The following is a 26,054-nucleotide window of genomic DNA, read 5'->3' on the forward strand; positions in this document are numbered from 1 at the left end:
CCCTTTTCTTAATTTTCAAGAAAAAAAAAATCTTCATGGTACTCTCTTGCAAAACATTGATGAACATTTTCACTTCCTGTGTTAGAATGTAATTAGAATTAAAATTTAACTTGTTCAGTCATTTTAAATTAGTTATATGACCATAAGAAATAGGAGCAGAAGGAGGCCATCCAGCCAATCCAGTTTGCTGCACCATTCAGTGAGATCAAAGCTGATCTGATAATCCTCAACTCCACTCTGCTGCCTTTTCCCATTACCCTGGATTTCTTTACTGATTAAAAATCTGACATCTCAGCCTTGAATATACTTAATGATCCAGCCTCAACAGCCCTTCTGAGGTAATTCCACGGATTCACAACTGCTGAGAAGAAATTCCTCTTCATCTCTATCTTAAATGTGCGATACCTAAATCTGAGATGGTGCCCTGTGCTCCTAGACTCTCCCACAAAGGAAAACAACCTTTTTGCATCTACTCTGTCAAGTCCCCTAAGAGTCTTGTTTCAACATGTCTGAATCACATCTCAGTCTTCTATAATTCATAGAATATAGGCCCAATCTACTCAGGCTCTCTTCTTAAGACAGTCCCTCCATTCCTGGTATTAGCCTAGAACCTTCTCTGGACTCTTCAATGCCAGTAGTTCAGAGACGCAAAACTGTTTACAGTATTCCAGCTGTGGTCTGACAAGTATAGTTGTATAGTTTTAGCAAAACCACCCTACTTTTATATACTGCATTCCCTTTGAAATAAAGGCCAACATTCATTTGCCTTTCTGGTTACCTGCTGAACTTGGATGCTAGTTTTCTGTGATTCATTGAAGAGGACTCCAAAATTTCTCTGTTCCATAGATTTCTGCAGTCCTTCTCCATTTAAATAACATTCAGCCCTACTATTCCTCTTGCCTAAGTGCATGATCTTACATTATATTCCATTTGGCAAGTTTCTACTCAACCATTTAAACTACCTCTATCCCTTTGTCGACGTGTCATCCTTGCCACTTGCCTCTATTCATGGAGTTAAGAATGCTATATGCTTAATTAACTACTGTTTCTACCTGTCTTGCCACCTTCAATTATCTGTGCACATTTACGCCCAGGTCCCTCTGCTCCTGCGCCCTTTCAACCCAAGTTTCTCCCTATAAAACTAAATGCTAAATTCTACCATGTTATGATCACTCTTTTCAGTTGTACTGTGTGAACCATATTCAGCTTTAAATCCTTGGGATAAGTGGCAACTAATAACATCTGACAATTTGAACTAGTCTGCTTCTGAAACCAGCTATTAATCCATTGCAATAGGATAATGGAAACAGTATTGAGAATCAAATAAACTGTAGACAACATCACAGTGGTATATAAGTTATTTTTCTCTTTAAAAAAAATCACATTTATATTTTCACATGCAGTATTTGTGCATGTAATTAATGATATACATATGATAGCAATTCCATAGAGAGGATGGAGAAAAAGAAAGATGGAAAATGATATGTGGTGAAATTAGCAATGCATATAACTCTTGAAAGCAACTTACTAACTAGCTTATGGAAAAATCTTATCTACTTGAAAGTTTGATCATTTCAGTATCAAAATTAGTTGAATCAAATGTATTGTCAAATGTTATTCATAAATTCATAGATTGGCTTATAGATAATTGTATACATTATGGTATTGCTTTCCACAAGAAGGTCTGAGATTTTATTTCATTTTGCTGGTGACCAGATACTTTACTCTCATCTTGCTATCTGTTAGTTAAGTAGTCACCAGACATAAGTACCAGTTTTATAGTTGGAAATTGTATTTGGGTGACTAGGGGTTCTGCTATTCTAGATCATCCTGGAAACAGTGTGCAAAATAAGATGTTGAGGTGGGAGGAGTTGAATGGTTTTATAGGTGAGATATCCATATTCCAATATTGGTTAACCAGTACAAATAAGGTTTTATATTGTCAGAAGGTGGCCAAGCATAGCATGCATAATAAGAGAATTTCAAAATGGGAGAGACCTACCAAAGCTCATACCTCCACTTGAATAGGATGTTAAGTTTGGAAATTGCATAGCAGTATGCATCCTTGATCTAAGTACATATCAAGGCAGTGAAATGGCAATTATAGATATTCCAAAATGACCTGTAATGAAATAACTTTTGAACTGACCTTCTCATGAATTTTTAACAATCATAATTCATTCCTACCATCTCTTGTAACACTAAATACAAAGGATATTGGGCATTTATGAAATTATTGAAATAAATTTGCAAAGAGTTGCAATCAGGAATGCTGCCCCTTCTGATAGAATAAGCTGCATTATTATTTTCATGGGGGAAAAATGTAATTTTCTTTATCATGATCATGTCCCAGAAGTGAAGAAATTACAAAATCTATTATGATACAATGTTGTTCTAGGATGTTAATAAAGTTTAATTATCAGTACTTGAAAATTTAATACTACCTACTGCATTTTTCTTGTTTCCAGGTGCATTTCAGTAAAGCATAATGGGGACGTAACAGTTTTGAGTAGAATTTCCCTAGTGGCATACTATTGAAGTTAGCTTATATTCAGAGGATGCTTTGAGTAATGCAACACTAGAGTAAAGTACTTGTGGAAATTATTTTGGGTGATGAATCATGTGCTTTGAGTTAAATTGCTGTTTTCACCAAAGCAGTTTGGATTAAATTTGATTATCTTTTTTTCTCTTCATCTCTCACCCACACCCCCCAACACCCACCCTCAGAAGTATTTGACAATATCGTATATTACTTTTATCAACTGTTTGAACTATTTGGCTTCATTATTTTAAAAATAGATGTTATTAAAGCCAGAGCAGGCATTTATTAAGTTGAAAGAATTAAAACATATGGTGTCTGTTGTTCATAGGAAAAACCAACTTGCAACAGACTGCAATCGGAAACACAGACTCCGTTACTGCTTCACAAATTGGCAAATATGGTGTAAAACTGAGAAAGGAAAGAGAGAGCTGGAGGAAAGAAAAGAGGAGACAAAGCAAAAGATGGCTGCCCTGCTGGATTCAGCATATTCTGGGAAATTGTCAGCAAATTCCAACAGAGCTTCAAAACATATATGCGAAACACAGCAGATTGTATGTGTTGAAGAAGAGGTAAATGGGGAGATTACAGCTTTAACAACTATTTCAACTACAAGAGATTATCACAATTAGAGGAGATGGTGTTATTGTGGTAGAGTCACTGATCGTCCAGAGGCACAGGCTAATACTCTTGAGACGTGAGTTCAAACCTTATCATGGCAACTGGTGGATTCATGCAATTAACAAATCTGAAACTGAAAGCTAGTCTCAGTGATGATGACCAGGAAATTATTATTGTGTGTTGCAAAAACCACTTGGTTCATTATTGCCCCCTTAGGTAAGGCCTTGTCTAGGCTAAACGTGAATCAAGACACACAGTAATGTGGTTCACTCTTAACTACCTTATGAAATGATTTAGTAAATCTCTTGGTTCTCAAATCAATTAATTAATTCAGAGTTATTAATTTCAGTACTTAGAAGTCTGCTCAGTGATGCTGTTTGGCATTTATTTTGAAAGCATGTTTGAACCAAGGGCTGAAAATAATGAATTGAAATGCTTCACAAGCTTGGATAAAGCGGCTTTCATGTGTGATAAGATGATTTTCATTATTGTCAGTAACTAGCAGAGATTATCTATCAGTTCTGAATAGGCTCTTATATTCGCCAATACCATTGCAAAGGACAAATGTTGGCCAAGGCCAATGTACAAATGTCTGTTTTCTTCTCTTTCTCTTTGTTTCTGTCCTGGTAGAATATTATTATATGTGGGATACTGTAGATATTAAATGCTTATTGTCTGTCACAAGAGATGAGATTCAGGGCTGGGCTATATGAGTATAGAGCTATCTTATACCACTGCAATTTGACTGATATGGATTTTCTGATCCATGTATTTTGCAGTTGCATTAAGCTCACATTGAAAAACTTTACTTAGTTGTTGTGCAAACTTTTTATTTCATAGTATATTAATATTACTTCCAAATAGTCACAGGATGACGTGAAGAAAATGAGTTCCTCCTCAGTCAATTCCCGGATAAAACAAGCAAACAAAACACAGCAGATCAGAGCAAAAAGCCCAAAATTTGCTTGGCAAGTTACTCGCAAGCATGCTGCATTGAGTTTGGAGGACACAGTACATACAAATGACACAAGTAAAATCTCAAATGGCTCCCAGGGAAGTCAAAAATCTGATTCTGTCACTACGGGAAAGGTGATTCAGTATTTGCAGGGCAACTTCGAACATCGACACAGATTCCAACAGCAACTCATTGAGAAACAAAAAAAGCAACTGGAGGAACAACAGAAAACAATTGCAGAACTTCAGGATAACCAGCAGTTGGCAATATTGCGGGAAGAGGCAAAACTGGCTTCAGCCATAACAGCTGCAATTGGTAATGCATCTCAAAAGGTGCAAACTGAGTCCATTCCTCTTGGTAGAAGACAATCTGGAAATACCCAGCCTAAAATGAAAGGTGCTGCTATTGATTCATTCAGGTAATGTTTTCTTTATAGTTCACAATATTTCATGTTTAACACTAATTAATGTCTTTTTCATTTAAATAACCATCAGAGTGCCCCTCCAGTGACTAACATTGGAGGGAACCATAGTATTTCACCAACATACATAAATGTATATTAAACACCATTGGAACTTGAGATTGATATATAGAATTTGAATTTTATAAATAGAGTATAATTATTCAATTCCAAACATTTATTTACAGGAATGCACGATGCAAACATGCTCCTCCAGACCCAATAAAAACAAATATATTATGGTAAAATTTTACTGTTGGCTCCTAGAAATGTTGACAATGATGGGGGGGTTTACGTTGTAATTCAACTGTCACTTTAATTTCTCATTAATGTGGGAGAGAATCTGCCACTGTAACTTTAGCAATAAAACTTGAAGGAACAGCTTAACTGCTGGTCGATAGTCATTTCTTTATTGGTCCTGATAATGTCTGTGTGTATCTCCAGAGCAAAAACCAGGTACATATATGTGAACTTAGAGGGTGCTATGTAAACTGCTTTTAAAAAAATATGTCCCAGAGAAAGTGGTTTTAAAAAATGAAAGCAAACTGTTCCATTTGAAGAGGGCAAAATACCTTCACACTACACACATTAGTCTTGTGTTCTCTGCTTGTTTCTGAGAACTAAGAACCGAGCTCTCAGTGTTGAATTAAATCAATTTAACAGATAGCAAAATTATTTGAATATTCAGTGGACTGAACATGTGCTTTTGACACTGTCGTGTGGCTTTGCTTCCATTTTACAATTTACTAAAATTAAATGTTTGTGACATTGCTTAGTTCAGCAGGTCCTTCGTCACTTGAGGAATCCAGTTGTCCCAGCACAAGTATCAATCATAGCAAAACCATTCATAACTTGATTTCACCTCACCCGATTGTCAAAGGTATGTAGGGTAATGCTTCGAGTGCTGGAAATTTGGATGTTTTAGTAGCTTTCTTATCTCTGCTCTTGCCTACCTATACAGATGTTGTCTCACGAACTTGATTGTTATTTTTTCCAAAAAAAACTCAAGAGGATTGATGAGGGCAGAGTGGTGGACATAACTACGTGGACTTCAGTAAGGCGGTCGACAAGGTTCTCCATGGGACACTGGTTAGCAAGGTTAGATCTCATGGAATACAGGGAGAACTAGCCATTTGGGTATAGAACTGGCTCAAAGATAGAAGACAGGCTGGTAGTGGAGGGTTGTTTTTCACACTGGAAGCCTGTGACCAGTGGAGTGCCATAAGGGTCGGTGCTGGGTCCACTACTTTTCATCATTTATTTAAATGATTTGGATGTGAACATAGGAGGTATAGTTAGTAAGTTTGCAGATGACACCAATAGTGGACAGCGAAGAAGGTTTCCTTAGATTACAAAGAGATCTTGATCAGATAGGTCAATGGGCTGAGGAGTGGCAGATGGAGTTTAATTTAGATAAATGTGAGGTGTTGTGTTTTGGGAAAGCAAATCTTAGCAGGACTTTTACACTTAATGGTAATATCCTAGGGACAGCAGGTTCATAGCTCCTTAAAAGTAGAGTCATGGGTAGATAGGATAGTGAAGAAGGCGTTTGGTATGCTTTCCTTTATTGGTCAGAACATTGAGTATAGGAGTTGGGAGGTCATGTTGCGGCTGTATAGGATGTTGGTTAGGCCACTTTTGGAATATTGCATGCAATTCTGGTCTCCCTATTGGAAGGCTGTTGTGAAACTTGAAAGGATTCAGAAAAGATTTACAAGGATGTTGCCAGAGTTAGAAGATTTGACCGATAGGAAGAGGCTGAATAGGCTGGAGCTGTTTTCCCTGGAGCGTCAAAGGCTGAGGAGTGACCTCATAGAGGTTTATAAAATCATGAGGGACATGGATAAGATAAGTGGACAAAGTCTTTTCCCTGGGGTGGGGGAGACCAGAAATAAAGGGCATAGGTTTAGGCTGAGGGGGGAAAGATATAAAATGGTCCTAAGGGGTAACGTTTTCATGCAGAGGATGGTGCGTCTGTGGAATGAGCTGCCAGTGGAAGTGGTGGAGGCTGGTACAATTGCAATATTTAAAAGGCATCTGGATGGGAAGGGTTTAGAGGGAGATGAGCCATGTGCTGGCAAATAGGACTAGATTAGGTGGGGATACCTGGTTGGCGTGGACGAGTTGGACCGAAGCGTCTGTTTCTGAGCTGTACATCTCTATGACTCTGTGGATTGATTAATAATTACAAAATCAAACATTATGTTAATCATTTCTTGTTTCCTTTGGGCTATTGAGTTGATCTGGAGAAAAGTCTAAATCAGGGGAAAAAATGCTTCTCTAAATCTCTGAGCTGTTAAAGATACTATAGTTTCCATATCAGCAGATTAAGTGAGTGGATATTGAGCAAATGTAGTATCAGATTAGGCCACTATATCCAAATAGTCACTACGTAGTTGACTGCCATATTTATTCTCTTTAGTCTAAGTTCCCCTATGATAAATGCAGACTGTGGTGAGATACTGAAGTCTGGCAGCAGCTATGGACCTGCACCCAGCAAAACCGTGCATTCAGGACTGGAGGCAAAAATGTGAAAAAAACTAAGAGGTGGGGTGTGAAGAAGGGAGAAACTCCACAGAAGTTTCCCCACTGAAAATGATGAGATGAGCAGTGTAGCGTATTGCTAGGTAAGGAGTAGTCACAGCTCCCTCTTTTTCAATCCCTCTTAATCAGTCACAACGATTCCTAAAAATTCTTTTCTAGTGTATAGACATTACAGTTTTTAATTAAACTTAGCTATCCTTTATTTTTGACCTGGTTAACTATTTCCAAGGTTTTCTCGAAAAGAGTGTGGAGTTGACGCTGAAAAAAAGTAATCTAATCTGATATCAGACACAAAAGTACAAGTAATGAGCTTACAAAGAAAGTGAGGTTGAGATGTTTAATAGTGACAGGAAGGTCATCGGCAAATACTGTCATAGATCTTAAGAATATCTTGGGTGTAAGAATGAAAAACGTTATGTCCAACAGTTTAGCTGTTGTCCTGTTTTCAGCTGTGGCAAAGATTGTAGACCTTGAGTTCTCAGTGAACAAAGGTCCATAATGCTTCTTCAAAGGTACTGGTTCCTGCTGTTATTGGTCCACGTTGTTTTCTCTTTTTGCTCAACGACTACTATTCGTATTCTGTTACTTTGCGAATTCAAGTGTCTGTATCATTGTTCCATTCCATGCTTGGATAGTTGTAGGTAACCTTTCCTTTCTCAATGTGAAGTTAGCATGCAACTGAGTAAAACAGATGCAAATTTCTTGGCCACTCACTGAATTTCAGTGCCTTTTGATTAATATTCCATGTGTGTTGCCTCTTGTCAGTTGAGCACAGCAACCATATGGACTGTTTTTCTAGTCTTCCTGCCACCCTATACTCCATTTCAATTTTTTGCCCACTCACTTTTTAACGAACATGCTTTTGCACATTCTGTATTGTGATGAAATTCATTTTTTAAATATCTGATTCTACTGTGGAAGCCAGCATATTGTGAATAATTTAACATTCAGGCAACTGGATGTTCCAAGGGCCCTCATTCATACTTACCTAGAAGCAAGGGTAGGGCTTATTGAGAGTTTTTCAGTAGTCACTGAGCAGCTCAAAGGTTACAGGCAGTTGAAGATAAAAGCAGTAAGATACTCTGTGTGAGTGACAGACAATGAGTGAAACAAACTCCGTGTAAAGAGTCCAGTGTTTAGTTGGACTGAGGGGAACATAAACGAACTGCACTAGTTCTATATAGTTGGGGCTTGGAGAATACATAAGAGTATTTGGATAAGTTTGTGCAGTTCCGACTCAAAGAAGTTCTTTGAATCAAATGGTGTAGCTAAGCAAACCTAGAGCTCAGAGAAAAAGGCAGAGTAAGTTTTGGCTTGGTGAAGCTAGCTGTCTGTGACATATAACTGAAGTGTAGTTTCCAAATACAGAGGAACATAGACCCCCAGCAAGGAAGATGAAGTACCATTACATAGCAGTTCTTACAGGAGTTTCAAAGCTTGATCATCAAAAGTAAAGAATTGGAATTCTTTGAAGTTTTAATGAAATTTGGTGACCTACTAACATCTGAGAAATTGCTGAGAAGTCTGCCTTGTCTGCATTTGCTGTTAGATACGCTCACCGGGCTGTTCAACCAGTTTGTATATTACCCACCTATATCGCTGGTTACAAACAAAGGATGTTGGAGAAATTCAGCAGGTCCAGCAGCATCTGTGGAGGGAAATAGTTAATGTTTTGAATCTGATATGACTTAGCAAACTCGAAACATTAACACTGTTTCTGTCCACAGATGCTGCCAGACCTGATGAGGACTTCCAGCACACACACATCTGTATATCGTTTGTTAGTTGTGGATGTTAGAATCTAATTTGTGTATTTATATTGATGATTGTATTACTCTAACTGGGAGAGCTGAAACCCATGAAATCTTGCATTCTCTCACCTGTTTAAAAAATAAGCTATTTCCCTCTTTCCAGATTAAAACATAACTGAATCCAACTCTGTTGCTCTACTTTTTTCTTATTAACCGTACTTAAAGTATCTGCTTCAAGCCATTAATATCATAAATAGTTGAGGCCCCAGCTCTGATCCCCGAGATTCTTCATTAGGGATAGTGAGGATCTAAAATCTGGATTTAGGCTGTTGTCAGGAGCAACCATTTAATGCATGCTTTTACTAACTATAAAATGGCTTCTTAATGCAACTAACATAAAATGACTTCTAGGAACAAATTGCCAATTGTGTTTATAATGACTTCTAACTCTGCTGAAAACTACATTCCTGAAGTAATTGAAAGAGATTAGCAAACAATGCCCTGTTCATAGTTAATTCAGAGCTGAAAATGTGTTGCTGGAAAAGCGCAGCAGGTCAGGCAGCATCCAGGGAACAGGAGAATCGACGTTTCGGGCATAAGCCCATAGTTGATTCATACTAAGTAAGATCTATGACATTAGGAAACCAGGTGTCCCGGAAATAAAGACGCACAAAACAACTCAGTTCCCAGGAAATATCATTGGTTTAATTTTATGTGTATTTGTCATTTTATTTCACTTTATTGGATTAATTTTGCAATTAAGGCTGTCATTTAAGAGACCTATAGAAGTTGTCTGTGTTTTAAGCAAATTGTAGCAGCTTTTCCACAGTACTCAGAGGTGCTTAACCCCTGTGTTGCTGGATAGCCTACGCCCAGCGTCGTAATAAATTGTTACATTTTGGTGAAGTCAGACCAAGCTGCCAGTGTTTATTTGACCGATTGCAGAACCGAGAGGCCCTGCCCGGAGGTCCAGATTTACAATAGTTTATCAAATGTTCCATTTATCTCATCTGTTTTCTGATACCTACTTAATCGTCTTTCCATTTTATACGATAGTGACAAGATTTCTCCTCTCCCCAGACCCGATAATATTTGACTGAAAGTAACAGTAAATCTGGAACATTTTGAACTATTTTTAAGACACAGACACCTAATGAGAAGTTTGATCATCATGCTTATCGATTTGTTGCCTTCAATACCACAAGCTCATATCTGGTACAGTAATCTTTTACATGGTAGTTCCTCCTAATATATTCAATATTTTCTCAGCAATGGAAGAACGAGCAAAGCAACGCTTGGCAAGAAGAAAAGAACTAGAGGAACTCAAAAGAAAAAAGGAGCAAGAGAGAGTTGTGAGTAGAAAAAAAATTATCTTGTCAGTATTTTACATTTACGTCCATCCCAGTGCTTTGTAGTTTTCCTGTTTCTTTACTTGTTTAAACTGTACATCTAATCATTTTACACAATGAAGATGTTGTTACTTACCTAGCAGTAATTTTAATGCAAAATTAACTGCATGCATATGGCAAAGTAACTAGTCATTGAACAGGTTGATATATTCTCCATACATAAAGTTAATGTAAGTGTATTGTGTAACAACCTCCAATGTAGGTACCTGTTTATATCAAAAAGGTTGAGAGTTGTGGAAGGACATGGACCCACTGCACAACTTGGGTGCTAAAATTCTTCATTCTTCTATGATGGAGTCCTGTAATTTTAATATGATGCGAAATGGATGTCTCTTTGACTCCCTGGTGGACATAAAAGATCATATGCCACTACTTAGAAGAATAGCTATCCTGGTGAATGATTATTCCTTAACATCACACAATAGACTGTCTGATAATTAACAGTTGCAGTTGTGGGATGTTACTATCTACAATTTGGCTGACCACGTTCCTCCACATAGCAGTGACTATACCCTATAGTATACTTTACAAGACAATTCAAGGGTAATATTTTAGAGTTTGGATGTTTTAAAGTGAGTTTTGGATTCTACAAGTTGTTCAATTTTCTCCCAAGGCAGCACAATTGACAACAGGAACAAAACCCAGTTGTGGGTATTTTAATATTTAACAGTGAAATTTGAACTTATAGTGTTATAAATTGTGTGGCCTCACAGATGTTTTATTTTAATGGTTGGGCAAGGCTCGTCTGAGAGCTGAGGAGGAAGAGCGACAGAGGCAGCTGGAAGCTGAGAAACAGGCATCTCTAGAAAAGAAACACGAAGAGAGAAGATTGCAAAGACAGGTCTGAGTTTAAAAATAGTATTCAGTCAAGAGGCACAATGCTAAGTTCATTAAAATTTTGTGCCTCTTGTAAACAAATCATTTTTGTTTACATACAATTGAAATATTCCAAATTAAATAGAAAACTATTTACTTTATGTATTTTGAGTTCACTCTGTGTACATTGAAAGACAGTTAATTGCATTTTTCTTCAGTACAAACTTATTTTTTTAAAATCTGTGCTCTTTGGAGGTAGGATTGAATTGTTTGGAGGTAACAAAGTGCTTGTCCAAGGGTAACAAAAATTTTAGCAATACAAAGGTTTAAAACTCAGTTTCTATAATTCGGTGCACTACCAAATAAATACTTAAATCTGATTCCATTGCTGTTTTTAAACTGAATCTAATGTAAGGCACAAGTAGCTTAGAATACCTTGTTTTATTGTAAGGTGGGGTCAGATAATTAATTGGATTCCTTAATAACAGTGTTGTAACACCAAAACAACAACTGAAAAGTAAGACTGATCCATTTATTATTTCACAAACTATGCAAGGATAGTATTTTAGATTTAAAGTGTATGCCCCAAGTTCTCACTGGAGCTGAGTTGACACACAGTACTCAGTTCTGCACTAGTTTTATGGCAGTAAAGTAAGACTCATGTTTATAAGTCCAAAGGTAAAATCTCCCACTAATCAAATCAGTTAAGTTGAATGTAATAAATGTGTGACACACACAACACTGGACTCAGGTCTGGCAGCATCTGTAGAGAGAGAAACAGTTAAGATTTAAAGTTTGGTACTACTCCCCCTCCTGAAGATGATTAAAATTAGGGATGCTGAAGAGACTGGAATAAATATCAATATCCTTAAAATGCAAAACAAAGCTCACCTACAAAATATCACGTTTGAAATCATTAGAGCTGGATTTTCAGAGGTGTGGCAAACTCAGATTGTCATTCCATTTTTTTTTAATATTAAGAAAGAACTCATTTCTGACAGGAAATTCTGATCAAAGCTTTTTTTAAAATGTGGAGTGTACTGTAATTCGGACAGTTCCTTGTTTTGCAGCATTGTTGGGAACAGGTAAATCTGGTCCTTTTTTTAACAGTTGTCGTATTCTGAGATTAAATGTCCAGCATCACTGACTGCCATTGCTCAGAAGTCGTAAAAGTGGCAAACATGAAAGGCAAGTGTGAGAGTATGATGCTAAGGGACCAGGAATGAGTGGTTTGGGTATCTCGGGGTAGACAAGAGATATCAGGTCCTTTGAGGGATGGGATCTCGATTGGGGCGTTGGTGGTGGTCAGGGTCTAGGGGTTGTAAGGAGTCTGTGGAAGCGTACTTGAGCAGTTGTGTGGTAAGTTAGGGGCATTATAATATGTACATCTAGATACATATCCTAATGGTCCTGTGAAATTTCTAAGTAACTATTTACTTAATTGCAGCAGAATCCTCCAAATTCTCCATTTAAATACAAACCTTGAGGGTTCTCGGCATAGGGAACATCAGAATCTTCAATTTCCTGTGTAAGACCCTCAGAGTCCCAACACAGATATATTTATCTGGCCATCAGAAGAAAAATCGGACAATTTCCTACATGTTGGTGATGGAGAGTCTATACTTTGTCAATGCCACCAGATGGAGCTGTTTGCTCCTATATATTGAAAATTAAGGAAAAAAGTAAAGGTAAATGAGGAGAGTGAAGCCAGTGTCTATTTTGTATTGAAAAGTTATTTGTCATGTTTTAAGTTTTCTAACTGATCTTTTGTATTGGCTTCAAAAATATTTAAAGTAGCTACACAAAAATGAGAAATCTATTTGATAAAATTCACTACTAATTCTGAAATTAAGCTGAGATAAGGCATTCGAAAATTTGCTAATGCATTATACTGAGAATACCTGACTTTCTAATGTCGTTGTAGAGAGAGGTTGAGAAGCAGCGGAGGTGTGAAAAAGAAAAACAACTCCAATCTGCTGCAGAAAAACACTACCAGGATTTTCTTCTACAAAAGAAGGGTTTGGAGCCCTGGAAGAAACTTTTAGAAATCTCTAAGAAAAATTTGAAGGTAACTTATATTTAACAACTATGGCTAAGAAATCATGAAACCTTCAGGTGCTGGATACACTAATATTAATGGTGTAAGACAGCAGAAAGAATTGAAGAGACCAGGGACAAAATTGGGGAAAACTCACTAACGATCTCCTGAATAAAAACTAACTTAGGTGCTAATTACTCACCATCAGTACTGGCAGAGATGATTCTGGGACACAGCCATGAAATAATTGAATCTGAGATAAATAAATCATCTTCTGTGGCAGCTGAGTAAAGGTATCTATTCCCAAAAGCAGTTTCTTTCACCATCTGTCATCCCTCACTTATCTCAGTGTCCCTTGCTCATATTTTGGATGACCTGATCTACATTTACAATGATGTTGCCTATACTTTAACTTGCATTCTGTGTACATTTGACTTGCACTGGTTTCCAATTATACAAGAAGCTGGTTTTAAAATTCTCACTTGTCTTCAAATCACCCCATGGCGTAATTTCTCTGATCTCTGTAATCTTATCACAGAATTGAGGAATTGTTACAGTACAGAAAGAAACCATTCAGCCCACTGATTCTGTAGCAGTTCTCTGAACAATTTAACGGTTCAATCTCCTGCCTTTCCCCCAATACCTGCACATTGTTACTAATTAAATAATCATCCAATACCCTCCTGAATGCCTTAATTAAACGTGCCCCCAATTCATTGCCAGGTTATTGATTCTAGAGCCTAACTAGTCACTGTAAGAAAAATCTTTTTGCTAACCTCACACTTGCTTGTTTTGCAAAACACTTTAAAATGATACCCTCTTGTTCTCTACTCTTTTACCAACAGAAACAGTTTTTCCCTATCCACTGTGTCCACAGCCTTCGTGATTTTGAAAACTACCAGGTCTCCTCGCCACGTTCTCTGCAGCCTTTCAGAACTGAAATGTCACAATTGTCATAAACCGCTTCTACATTCACACCCTATTATGTAGTACCAAGAACTATATTACCCAGAACTGTACTCAATACTCCAGCTGACATCTAACCAGTGACCTAAGTTCATCATAATCTTGCTGCTATTGTACTCTATGCCCTATTAATGAAGGCTAGAACACTGATTGTTTTTAAACAGCCCTGTACCTGTCCTGCCACATTTAGATTTACACCCAAGTTTCTCTTTATCTGCATACCCTTGAGAATAAAACCCTTCAGTTTATACTCTCTTCATGTTCTTAGTACCTAATCATGTCACCTCACACTTCCCTACATTGCACTTTATTTGCCACTATCTGCCAACTAACAGCTTGTCCGTGTCTTTCTGAAGTTCTACACTGTTCTTCTGCCAGTTTAAATTTCTCCTAAGCTTTGTGTCATCTAGCCCCACAACTCTCAAAGGTATCTGAGCCCATCAAATTTTGAAACATTGCATACCTTGATTTTATATACTCGACTATTCTGGAAGTGCTTCAGCTGGCTAGGCCCGAAATTCTGAAATTCCTTATCCAAATGTACTTATCTTTCTTTTCTTTAAGACATTGCTTAAAATTACCTTTTTTGGCCAAATATTATATGGCTCACTATCAGATTTGCTTTATAATCCTCCTGTGAATCACCTTGCAGTATCTTATGTTAAAGATGTTATATGAATACAAGTTTTGCTATTTATTTTTATGATCATATAGTTAGCAGAAGATCATCACAGCTCTTCACTGTTACACCTATGTCTACGTACTTGGCATCAGAGTGTAACAGAATCACTAGCTGAAAAGAACTTCAAAGCAGAAAAAGTGTACAATGGCATTCTTCTTAAGCGATGTTTCAACAATTGGCTAAAAGTGAGTATATCCAATAATAATTCTTATTGGGTACGTTTTGGAATATTGATTACGTGACCTTTATGTCTCAGTAAATTAAAATTTTTGTCTGATCATTAAATTTAAAAATTTTTTTTTTAAGGATTTCAGTGTATCCAAATTTAAAACAAATCATTTTGATTTTCCAGAGATTTAACAAGTTAATTAGTTCAAAAATTCTCTACTGAAATATCTTAAATAAAATGTAATCCAGTAAGTGAAAAATTGAATTTTAGGCACAATCCTAGACCTGACCATCAAATTACATAGAATGGCACTAATAACTTTTCTTACATTAAGAGATTCAGGAGATTTACTAAGAGAAAAAAAGTCACGAGTTCATGGTTTTGAACAAACAGCAATAAACCTTTCTTATATAGTGTCAGATCAGTAATACAATCAACAAACTGTTGACACCATAAGACACAATTCAAATGAAGAAAAGACAAATATTTCCGAGTAAAGAACACATGGAATAACTTGTTACAAGATAACCTTACCAAGTATTTTGAGGAAATAAATTTTGTAATAGTTGTTAAGTGACATTTTTCTTCTACTGGAAGATAAGGAGGAATAATTGCTGCAGACATGTCCACCCAACGGTTTGATAAGTGAGAGTAACAATATGTACGTAGTCAATTGTCATGCTTCTGAGCAAGTGCTTGCCAGTAGTGGTAATATGTTTTTAAATCACATCACTTTAGAGTGCTTAGAACAACATGAAGGTTGTCTCTTTAATCTTCCAAGTTAAACTCTTTTAAAAAATAATACATTTAAGCCCCTAACAAGTGACCTTGTTTTGTTTAGGGTTCACAATAAACACATTCTATCCCAAATTAATTCAGGCATATCCCTAATTTGCAAGTGGGAAGTTGTTTTCTTTCTAAAATTAGATTTTAGATTGTATCTTGTGTTCTACAGTACAGGAAACAAAGTTGTTTACTGCACATTGTAGATAACATGCTATCTTGTTAGTCTTTCACATCCTGACTTGAGGGATTAAATACTACCTGATTGAAGTTAAATTCAAGATGCAGCAGGTTACAATTGAAATTGGAAGTAGTTAAATATTTCCCAAACTATAAACTGTTAAATAATTGTTTGTCATGGAGCCCACAAGGGAGTAGGCTATTCTGGACCGAGTGCTATGTAATGAACCAGACGTTATAAAAAATCTTAAAGTAAGGGATCACTTAGGACGCAGCGATCAGTCTGCAGTTTGAAAGAGAGAAGGCAAAATCAGATGTAATGGTGTTACAATTAAATAAAGGTAACTGTGAGGGCATGAGAGAGGAACTGACGAAAATAGACTGGAAGCAGAGCCTAGCAGGGAAGACAGTAGAGCAAAAATGGCGGGGGTTTGTGGGTAAAATTGAGGACACTGTACAGAGGTTCATCCCCAAGAAGAGAAAGATTATCCGGGGAGGGCTTAGACAGCCATGGCTGACAAAGGAAGTCAGGAAATCTATCAAAGAAAAAGAGAGAGCCTATAAAGTGGCCAAGAGCACTGGGAAATCAGAAGATTGGGAAGGCTACAAAAATAAACAGAGGATAACAAAGAGAGAAATAAGGAAGGAGAGGATGAAATATGAAGGTAGGCTAGCCAGTAATATTAGAAATGATAGTAAAAGTTTCTTTCAATACATAAGAAACAAACGAGAGGCAAGAGTAGACATTGGGCCACTTCAAACTGATGCTGGAAGCCTAGTGATGGGAGATAAGGAAATAGCAGGAGAACTTAATAAATACTTTGTGTCAGTCTTCACAGTGGAAGACATGAGTAATATCCCAACAATTAAAGGGAGTCAGGGGGCTGAGTTGAGTATGGTTGCCATTACAAAAGAGAAAGTGCTAGAAAAGCTAAAAGGTCTTAAAATTGACAAATCTCCTGGCCCCGACAAGCTACATCCTAGAGTTCTGAGGGAGGTGGCTGAGGAAATAGCGGAGGCGTTGGTTGAGATCTTTCAAAAGTCACTGGAGTCTGGGAAAGTCCCAGATGATTGGAAGATCGCTGTTGTAACCCCCTTGTTCAAGAAAGGATCAAGGCAAAAGATGGAAAATTACAGGCCAATTAGCCTAACCTCGGTTGTTGGTAAAATTCTAGAATCCATCATTAAGGATGAGGTTTCTAAATTCTTGGAAGAGCAGGGTCGGATTAGAACAAGTCAACATGGATTAAGTAAGGGGAGGTCATGCCTGACAAACCTGTTGGAGTTCTTTGAAGAGGTGACAAGTAGGTTAGACCGGGAAACCCAGTGGATATGGTCTACCTCGACTTCCAAAAGGCCTTTGATAAGGTGCCACATGGGAAGCTGCTGAGCAAGGTGAGGGCCCACGGTGTTCGAGGTGAGCTACCGGTATGGATAGAGGATTGGCTGTCTGACAGGAGGCAGAGAGTTGGGATAAAAGGTTCTTTTTCGGAATGGCAGCCAGTGACAAGCGGTGTCCCGCAGGGTTCAGTGTTGGGGCCGCAGCTGTTCGCCATTATATATTTATGATCTGGATGAAAGGACTGGGGGCAGAAATGCGGAGACATTTCTTCAGCCAGAGAGTGGTGGGCCTGTGGAATTCATTGCCACAGAGTACAGTGGAGGCTGGGACGCTAAATGTCTTCAAGGAAGAAATTGATAAATTCTTGATGTCACAAGGAATTAAGGGCTACGGGGAGAATGCGGGTAAGTGGAGTTGAAATGCCCATCAGCCATGATTGAATGACGGAGTGGACTCGATGGGCCGAATGGCCTTACTTCCGCTCCTATGTCTTATGGTCTTATGGTCTAATTACTCTAAAGCACAATCCTTCCAGATTAATACCTTAAATGCAGAGTGTATAACTAACAAAAACATCACGCATTTAAATGTCCACCCTTGTATTTATAGTTAGGTTTACACTAACTCATTTGTTTTTGAGGAAAAGGAAATGGTATTTAAGTTTGCAGCTAATAGGATGGTTAAAATTCTATAAAGGTATAAAACCTCCTACTAGATTTTAATATAGTGCCATGAGAAATCTTAGCATAACAAATTAGAGAAAAGCGGATTGAGAAACTAGGCAATAATTAACACAGAGCTTAACAGGGTAAACCTCGTTTCGACTGTGGACAATATGCAAAATCCTGGACTGAACTCATTTTGTAGATTTTTCTTTAGAGTCCACCTACTTTGAATTGGCAGGACTTCTGTAGTTCTGATTGTAATTAAGGGCAACCTTTCCTTTTGGTCATTTTGCTCTCCACTGGAACAAACATTTTAAACGCACAATTTTTAAAATTTGTTCATGGGATGGGGTGGCACTGGATAGTCAATATTTATTACCTTAGAGATGGTGGTGAACGGCGTCCCTGAACTGTAGGCCATGAGGATAAAAGAGCCACTGTGCATTTAAAAATGGAGTTCTAGGATTTGGACCCAGCCTCAGTGAAGGAATGGCAGTGTAGTTCCCAATCAGGATGGTGTGCAACTTGCAGGTGGTAGTGATTCCATGCATTTGAAAAACGCTGTTTAATGGTTATTTATTTCCTTTCTTTCTAAATTTCCAAATCAGTTGATGAATTGGCAGGACCTGTAATAAATCTTTGGTTTATGGCAATTGGCAAAAAGGAAAAGGTTGTGGGATAGCTTTATTAATAAAGGAGAGTATCAGTACTGTGGGGAGTAGTCATTTAGATGTAATAAGTCGTAAAGCTTGGAAAATAGACTAAGGGAAAAATCTGTAAATAAGCAGGAGGAGACATTTATCAAAATATTTCTTATCAAAATATTTCTTAACACTTGGCAGGTTTTAGTTATGAGGAAAGGTTTGATAAACTGATTGTTTTCATTGGAAAGACAGAGACTGAGGGGCGCCCTGCTACAGCTCTACAAATTGTGAGAGGTATAGATTAGATTATGTTATATTCCCTACAATGTGGAAACAGGCGCTTCGGTCCAACAAGTCCACACCGACCCTCCGAAGAGTAACCACCCAGACTCACTCCCCTGTAATCACCCCTGACGAATGCACCTAACCTACACATCTCTGAACACTATGGACAATTTAGCATGGCCAATTCACCTAAACTGCACATTTTTGGATTGTGGGAGGAAACCCACTCAGACACAGGGAGAATGTGCAAACTCCACACAGTCGCCCAAGGTTGGAATTGAACCCAAGGCCCTGTTGCTGTGCTAACCACTGTGCCGCTGTGTAGACAGTCGGAGGCTTTTTCCCCAGGGTGGAAAGATCAACTACAAGACAGCATGAGTTCAAGGTGAGATGCGGAAAGTTTAGTAGAAGTGCAGGGAAAATTTTCACTGGAGCACACGAGAAGTCATGGAAGCAGGCAGGTTAGCAATGTTTAAGGCATATCTTGATCGCCTCATGTTCATGTGTCTAAGAAAGAGATAGAAGCTGCACATAGTCAATAAATAGCAGGCTAAATAAAGATTGATGCAGGCTTGTGGACCGAAAGGATGGTTTCTGTGCTGTATTGTATTAACAATTTATTTCAGCCAAAAAAGGACTAAGGATGAATCATCCATAGTTAACAAAAAGCAATCAAGGAGACTAACTTGGGATCTTGTGTCTGTTAGTTAGCTCACTGAGCTTGAAGGTTTGTTTTCAGACGTTTCATCGCCATACTAGGTAACATCATCAGAGACAATAGCTGGTGAAGCGCTGGTGCTATGTCCCCGCCTCTCTATTTATAGGCCTTAGTTTCTTAAGGTGGGTGATGTCATTTCCGGTTCTTCTTTTCAAGGGAAAGTAGATAAAGCAATCACTCCAACATCCTTAAATGGAGCTGCATTAAGACATTATTTCAATGAGAAACATCACACTACAGCACCCAAGAACTACAAAAAGCAGAAGAAAAACAGTTACCCAATAAACACAATCCGTCGATTCCTCCGAAACAAACCCAAACAAGCAGACAGAACACAACCAAAAACAATAGCCTCACATCAAAGGCATATCAGAAATGATTTCTAGACTACTCAGACCCCTTGGCATTACAGTAGCCCACAAACCTGCCAACACACTTAAACACCGACTAATGAACAGAAAGAACCCATTAGATACCACCAGAAAAACTAATGTCATTTACAAGGTATCATGTAAGAACTGTTAGAAACTTGCCACCAGGGTACATGAACACCAACTGGCTCTTCAACCATGTCCTGAAACAAACTCGCTACTTGGCCTACCTGCCTATCTCCTTTTCCACCTATCCACTCTATCCTCTCCTCCCTGACCTATCACCTTCATCCCCTCCCCCACTCACCTATTGTACTCTATGCTACTTTCTCCCCACCCCCACCAGCTTATCTCTCCACGCTTCAGGCTCTCCGGCTTTATTCCTGATGAAGGGCTTTTGCCCAAAATGTCGATTTTGCTGCTCCTTGGATGCTGCCTGAACTGCTGTGCTCTTCCAGCACTACTAAACCAAAAGACATGGCCCACTCTCACTAGTTTCCATACACACAGACAAAGAAGGACACCACTTTGATTGGGACAACACACACATCCTAGGACAGGTGAAACAAAGACATGCACAAGAATTCTTACAGGCATGGCATTCTAACCAAAACTAATAAACACAGACTTAGATCCTATCTACCTTCCCATTAAGAAAAGAACCGGAAATGACATCACCTACCTTAAGAAACCAAGACCTGTAGAGAGGCGTATCATATCACCAGCGCTTCACCAGAGACTCTCATTGATGATGTTACCTAGAATGGTGATGAAATGTCTGAAAACAAACCTTCAAGCTCAGCGAGCTAACATACAGACTTATCATCAACCTGAGCTACAAATGTTCTCAAAAATCGCTAACACGTGTTTTAAAACACATCTATACAAGATGACTAAAGTTAATAAAGATGGAGAAAATTGATGAAAATAAGTTAATAAAAATATAAAAATAAATAGCAAGAGCTTCTACAGGGATGTGAGAAAAGTAGGTGTGACCCTTGAAGAATGCAACTGGAGAACTAATAATGAGGAACAGGGAACTCAACAGATAATATCGATCAGTAGTTTCCATCAGTTTTCATGGTGGAGGACATCATAAACATGTAACAGATAGGCAAAGTCTTAAGCGGAAAGATCATGTAACAATCTCTATCATGAGGGGCAATGCATTTGACAAACTAATGGGGCTAAAGACAGACAAGCACCAAGACCTAATGGCCTGCATCAAAGGGTGTTAAAAGAAAGTGGATCCAGAGATAGTGGAGAAACTGGTCAAAATATGCCAGAACCAGGGTTCCGACATATTAGAAAACCGCTTATGTGACACATCTTTTCTAGAAGGGAGACAAACCAGGAAACTAATCAGCCATTTAGCCATTCATCTATTATTGGAAAAATGCTAGAATCCATTACTAAGGAAGAAAAATCAGAATATTTAGACAGCTTGATGCAATTAGTCAACTAAATTTTGTGAAAGAAAAATATTTGATTTCTTTGAATTCTTTGAGGATATTACAAACAGAATTGATAAAAGGGAACTGAAAGATATAGTGTATTTGGATTTCCAGAAGACATTCAATAAGGTGCCATATAAAAATTTATTGCGCAAGATAGAAGTTCACAGCGTTGGATAGATTACATAGATTGAGGATTGGTTAACAGAGAACAGTCAGGATTAGCTGGTCATTTTCATACTGAAAAGACATAACTAATGGAATGCCACCAGGACGAGGCAGAGAGCCATCTATGCAAATTTGCTGAGGACACAAGAATAGGTAGGAGGGGCATGCTGTCATAAGGAAATAACCTATTTATTTAGAGTCATACCTCCTTGAGGATTCTTCAAATGGTCAAACACCTAGCAGACGGAGTTGAATATAGAAAAGTGTAACATCATGCACTTTGGATAAAAAGACTCCAAAAAAGTGCACTAGAGAGAAATCTGGGTGTACTGTGTGGCAAATAATTAAGGAGGCAAATGGAACTTTGGCCCTTATTGTGAGGAGGTTAGAATTCAAAAATAGGAGAGTCTTGTTACATCTGTGTACACTTGTGGTCCACATAGGGCAGCACGGTGGCTCAGTGGTTAGCACTGCTGCCTCACAGTTCTAGGGACCCAGTTCAATTCCTGCCTCAGACGACCGTCGGTGTGGAGTTTGCACATTCTCCCAGTGTCTGCATGAGTTTCCTCCGGGTGCTCAGGTTTCCTCCCACAGTCCAAAAATGTGCAGGTCAGGTAAATTGGCCATGCTAAATTGCTCGTAGTGTTGGATTCGTTAGTCAGGAGGGAATGGGTCTGGGCAGATTGCTCTTCGGAGGGTCGGTGTGAATTTGTAGGGAATCTCATCTAATCATATCCAAAAACTGCCATTGGATACAGTTCAAAAGAGGTTCACTGGGCTGAATCATAAAGGGCTGACTTAATGAACAGGTAAACAGGTTAGACCTTTATTCATTAATGTCTCATAGAATGAGAGGTGATCTTATCGAAATGTACCATATTCTGAGGGGGCTTGACAGGATAAATGTTGAGACATTGTTTCCAGTAATGGAGGATTCTTGAACTAAATGACATGGTTATGGAATAAGAGGACATGTAAAGAAATAGTGACAGACTGGAATTCTCTACTGCAAAGACTGTGTGGAGGCTAGATCACTGAAGCTATTTAAAGAGGGAGTTGATAAGATCTTTGAAATATCAAGGAGTTAAGGTCTATTAAGAGCTGTGACAAAGGAGTTGAGGCCAAGGGCAGATCAACTGTGATCGTTTTGAATGTTGGGGCAGGTTTGAGGGGCCAAACGAAATAGGAGCAGGAGTGGGCCATATGTTATTATGTAAAAGTGTCAACAGTAGAGAATTTGAAATACATAATTTGATTCTTTGAGAAAGTGAGATTCTAAAGTATAATTTTCTTACAGTACAAAGATTACTGCACTGTTGAAGAAGCGAAAGCATGGCAACACTATCTGACAGCTCTGACAAGAACCACTTTCAATACCTGGTTTGGTTATGTGACTGAAGAAAAGATTGCAAGTTGGGAGAAGGAGAGAATTGGAGAACAACATAACTATTGGTAACAGACATCTTCAACTGGTGGAATATAGTAAAAAGAAATTGATGCTTTTGTACACATAACCTTGTTGTATTTGGTAACTCAGACCCACACAGTACAAATTCAGAATATCTCCAAATTAAATATTTGCTTTAAGTCTTAACTTCAGAATGGTTAAAAACAACATATTAAAAGTGCAATATATATTCATAAGTTATCTTGGAATTCCTGAATGTTTAATTTGTATTTCCCACCTGCAGGAGGATAGTCAAGAGAGCTTTCAGAGCATGGAAGAGTTTGCCAATGCTTATCAAAGAGGAGGTGAAAAAGAAAGAACGCATACAGCACCTGAGGAAGAAAGTTGCTGAAATTCTCCCTGATTTTCAGGCATAGCAATCAAATACTAACAGTTAGAAGATTCTCCCTCAACTCAAATTTACTCAGAATTAGCAGAGAACCTACAAGGCTGAGAGAATACCTTGCAGTCCTCAGGGTAGAATCCAAAGATTGTACAGACAATTAAAGATTTAAAAGCACAATTTAAGTGAAATTTTTGTTAATGTATTCTAACAGTGAAGTACATGAAAGTTCATTTAGTACCAAAACATAATTCACATTTTGACTGTACAGGTATGTGAAATAAACATCTGCATTGCAGTTAAATAGAAATGATTTATTTGGTTTCTATCTCATCATATCTGCATTGCTTCACTATGGTAGTTGTTGAGCACTAACTTCACAATGTTTTTGCAACATTTATTCTTTCCTCCAATACTTCCCTAAAGCAGAACTCATGTCAAAGCTGCATTTCTTATTTATAGCCTCAAATAAAATGGAAGAAACATCAATTGTTTGCTTTTTGAGATGAAAGCATTAAGATCCATTTAAACTGATTTATTTTGCCACAAGTCTTTTCCATATTCTTCAAAAATACCTTACTAAGTAAGTTTCTTTTAAAACATGAAGCAAATAACCTGCTCATCAGGTTACTAAAGGAGTTCTTTGGATATATTTTTAAAATCAGTAAAATGGAATACAATTCATATCATTTACAAGTTGTAGATCCTAAACAATTATTTAATCACTTTAAGAATGATTTAAGAATCACCAATTTTACACACTTCTTATTGTGCATTTTCTCTATACGATGGGAAATATATTTTTTGTGGGAGTTCTCACTTGCTTTTGATAATTCGATCGAATTTTTAAAATCTAGAGAACTCCTTTATTGATCCAGTGTGAATCATGCACTTCAATTTTTTTTGCAATATCAGGAAATCTTACAGAATGCTTTCAAGAATTTGTCTGTAAAATTGTCAACCAGTGATTGTCACGCAACTTTCATGATCCGAGCTGTAGTAAATCAAATCCCAAAATGAAACCTGGATTGATAGGCCACAAGTTTTGCAACTTCTTTAATCATGGTGATCAGTCAATGAATGTATTCACAAGATGCTGCCAATATTCTTTAAACAAGAATGGTAGATCCTTAAGCAGTGTAATGGAACAGAGGGACTTTGAAGTTCAGGTGCACCGTTCTCTGAAAGTGGAGTCACAGGTAGATAGGGCAGCTTTTGGCACACTGACCTTCATGAGACAGGGCATCGAGTATCAAAGTTGGAAAGTTACGTTGTAGTTGTACAGTTTGTTGGTGAGGCCGCATTTGGATTATTGTGTTCAGTTTTGGACACCTTGCTTTAGAGTAGAGGAGAAATTTGCCAGACCTCAACAGTCTGAGTTATAGCGAGAAGTTGGACAAGCTCGGACGATTTTCTTTAGAGCATAGGAGACGGAGGGTGTATCTTATGTAAGTGTATAAGATCATTAGAGGCATGGATAGGGTGAATGCACTCAGCCTTTTTTTCCATTGTTGGTGAATCGCAGGCTAGAGGGTATCAGTTTAAGATTCGAGGGGCAAGAATAAAAGGAAACCTGAGGGGCAACTTTATTTTAAACTCAGCATGGGGTACGCATATGGAATCTGGAACTTTATTGCTGGAACAGCACAGCAGGTCAGGCAGCATCTAGGGAACAGAAGATTCGACGTTTCGGGCACATGCCTGAAGAAGGGCATGTGCCCGAAACGTCGAATCTTCTGTTCCCTAGATGCTGCCTGACCTGCTGTGCTGTTCCAGCAATAAAGTTTCAGCTTTGATCTCCAGCGTCTGCAGACCTCACTTTCTCCTACGCATATGGAATGAACTGCAAGGAGAAGGTGTCGAGGTGGGTACATTAACAACATTTAAAAGACATTTGGACAAATACATGTACAGGAAAGGCTTAGAAGGATATGGGCCAAGTTCAGGGAAATGAGGTTTGTATAGGTGGACATTTTGGTAGGCATGGACCAGTTTGGGCTAAATGATCTGTCTCTGTGCTGTAGCACTGATTCTAAAAGAACTAAGTTTGTTTTTTTCCCTTGTGTGCAACAAACTATTTCACATTGTTTACGAACTGTTTGAAATGGTCTTATAACAAATATCAGAATTCAAGATTCAACCCTTTTATCCTGTCAGTAATTTTCAGGAAGGATCACCCTGGTTTCCATTTTAAAACTCCTTGTTCAGTTAGCACAGCTATCCTTGCTTACTTTCCAACAAACTTCTACATTCACTAAATGCTATCTTCTCGAGCTAATACCCCTTTGAGAGACGCTTAAACCACCAACCCAGTTCACTTACTTTTAAAAATTTGTTATGTATACTCATGCGTTCAACAATCTTGTAAGATTTCACACTGACATATAGTCATAGAGCTGTACAGTACAGAAACAGACCAAAAGGTCCAACTCATCCATACCAACCAGCTATTCAAAATTAATCTAGTCCCATTTGCTAGGAACTGGCCCATATCCCCCTCAATCCTTCCTATTCAAATACCCATCCAGATGCCTTTTAACTGTTGTAGTTGTACCAGCCTCCAACCACTTCTGGCAGCTCATTTCAATAGGCGCACAATCCTCTACATTAAAAAGTCTCCCTTCAGATTCCTTTTAAATCTTTCCCCTCTCATCTTAAACATATGCCCTCCAGCTTTGGATTCCCCAACCCTGCTAAAAAAAGA

General features: G+C 38.1%; 1 protein-coding gene across 3 annotated transcripts in view; it reads left to right on the plus strand.

The window, feature by feature from the left end:
- ccdc191 (coiled-coil domain containing 191) overlaps nucleotides 1-23,688 on the plus strand; it is a 44,870-nt gene extending 21,182 nt beyond the window's left edge. For all 3 annotated transcript variants that reach the window (XM_043700629.2, XM_043700632.2, XM_043700631.2), the window contains exons 9-17: nucleotides 2,871-3,111; nucleotides 4,025-4,533; nucleotides 5,352-5,455; nucleotides 10,140-10,222; nucleotides 11,019-11,120; nucleotides 13,020-13,163; nucleotides 14,814-14,966; nucleotides 22,858-23,012; nucleotides 23,252-23,688. In XM_043700629.2, coding sequence (XP_043556564.2) covers nucleotides 2,871-3,111; nucleotides 4,025-4,533; nucleotides 5,352-5,455; nucleotides 10,140-10,222; nucleotides 11,019-11,120; nucleotides 13,020-13,163; nucleotides 14,814-14,966; nucleotides 22,858-23,012; nucleotides 23,252-23,384 — 1,624 coding nt within the window. In that variant the 3' untranslated portion in view covers nucleotides 23,385-23,688. The remainder of the gene's footprint in view (nucleotides 1-2,870; nucleotides 3,112-4,024; nucleotides 4,534-5,351; nucleotides 5,456-10,139; nucleotides 10,223-11,018; nucleotides 11,121-13,019; nucleotides 13,164-14,813; nucleotides 14,967-22,857; nucleotides 23,013-23,251) is intronic.
- Nucleotides 23,689-26,054: the final 2,366 nt, after the last annotated feature.

Source organism: Chiloscyllium plagiosum, unplaced genomic scaffold (assembly GCF_037043375.1).
Source record: "Chiloscyllium plagiosum isolate Xiang-an unplaced genomic scaffold, Cpla_swu_hap1 HiC_scaffold_12, whole genome shotgun sequence".
Taxonomy (NCBI): Eukaryota; Metazoa; Chordata; class Chondrichthyes; order Orectolobiformes; family Hemiscylliidae; genus Chiloscyllium; species Chiloscyllium plagiosum.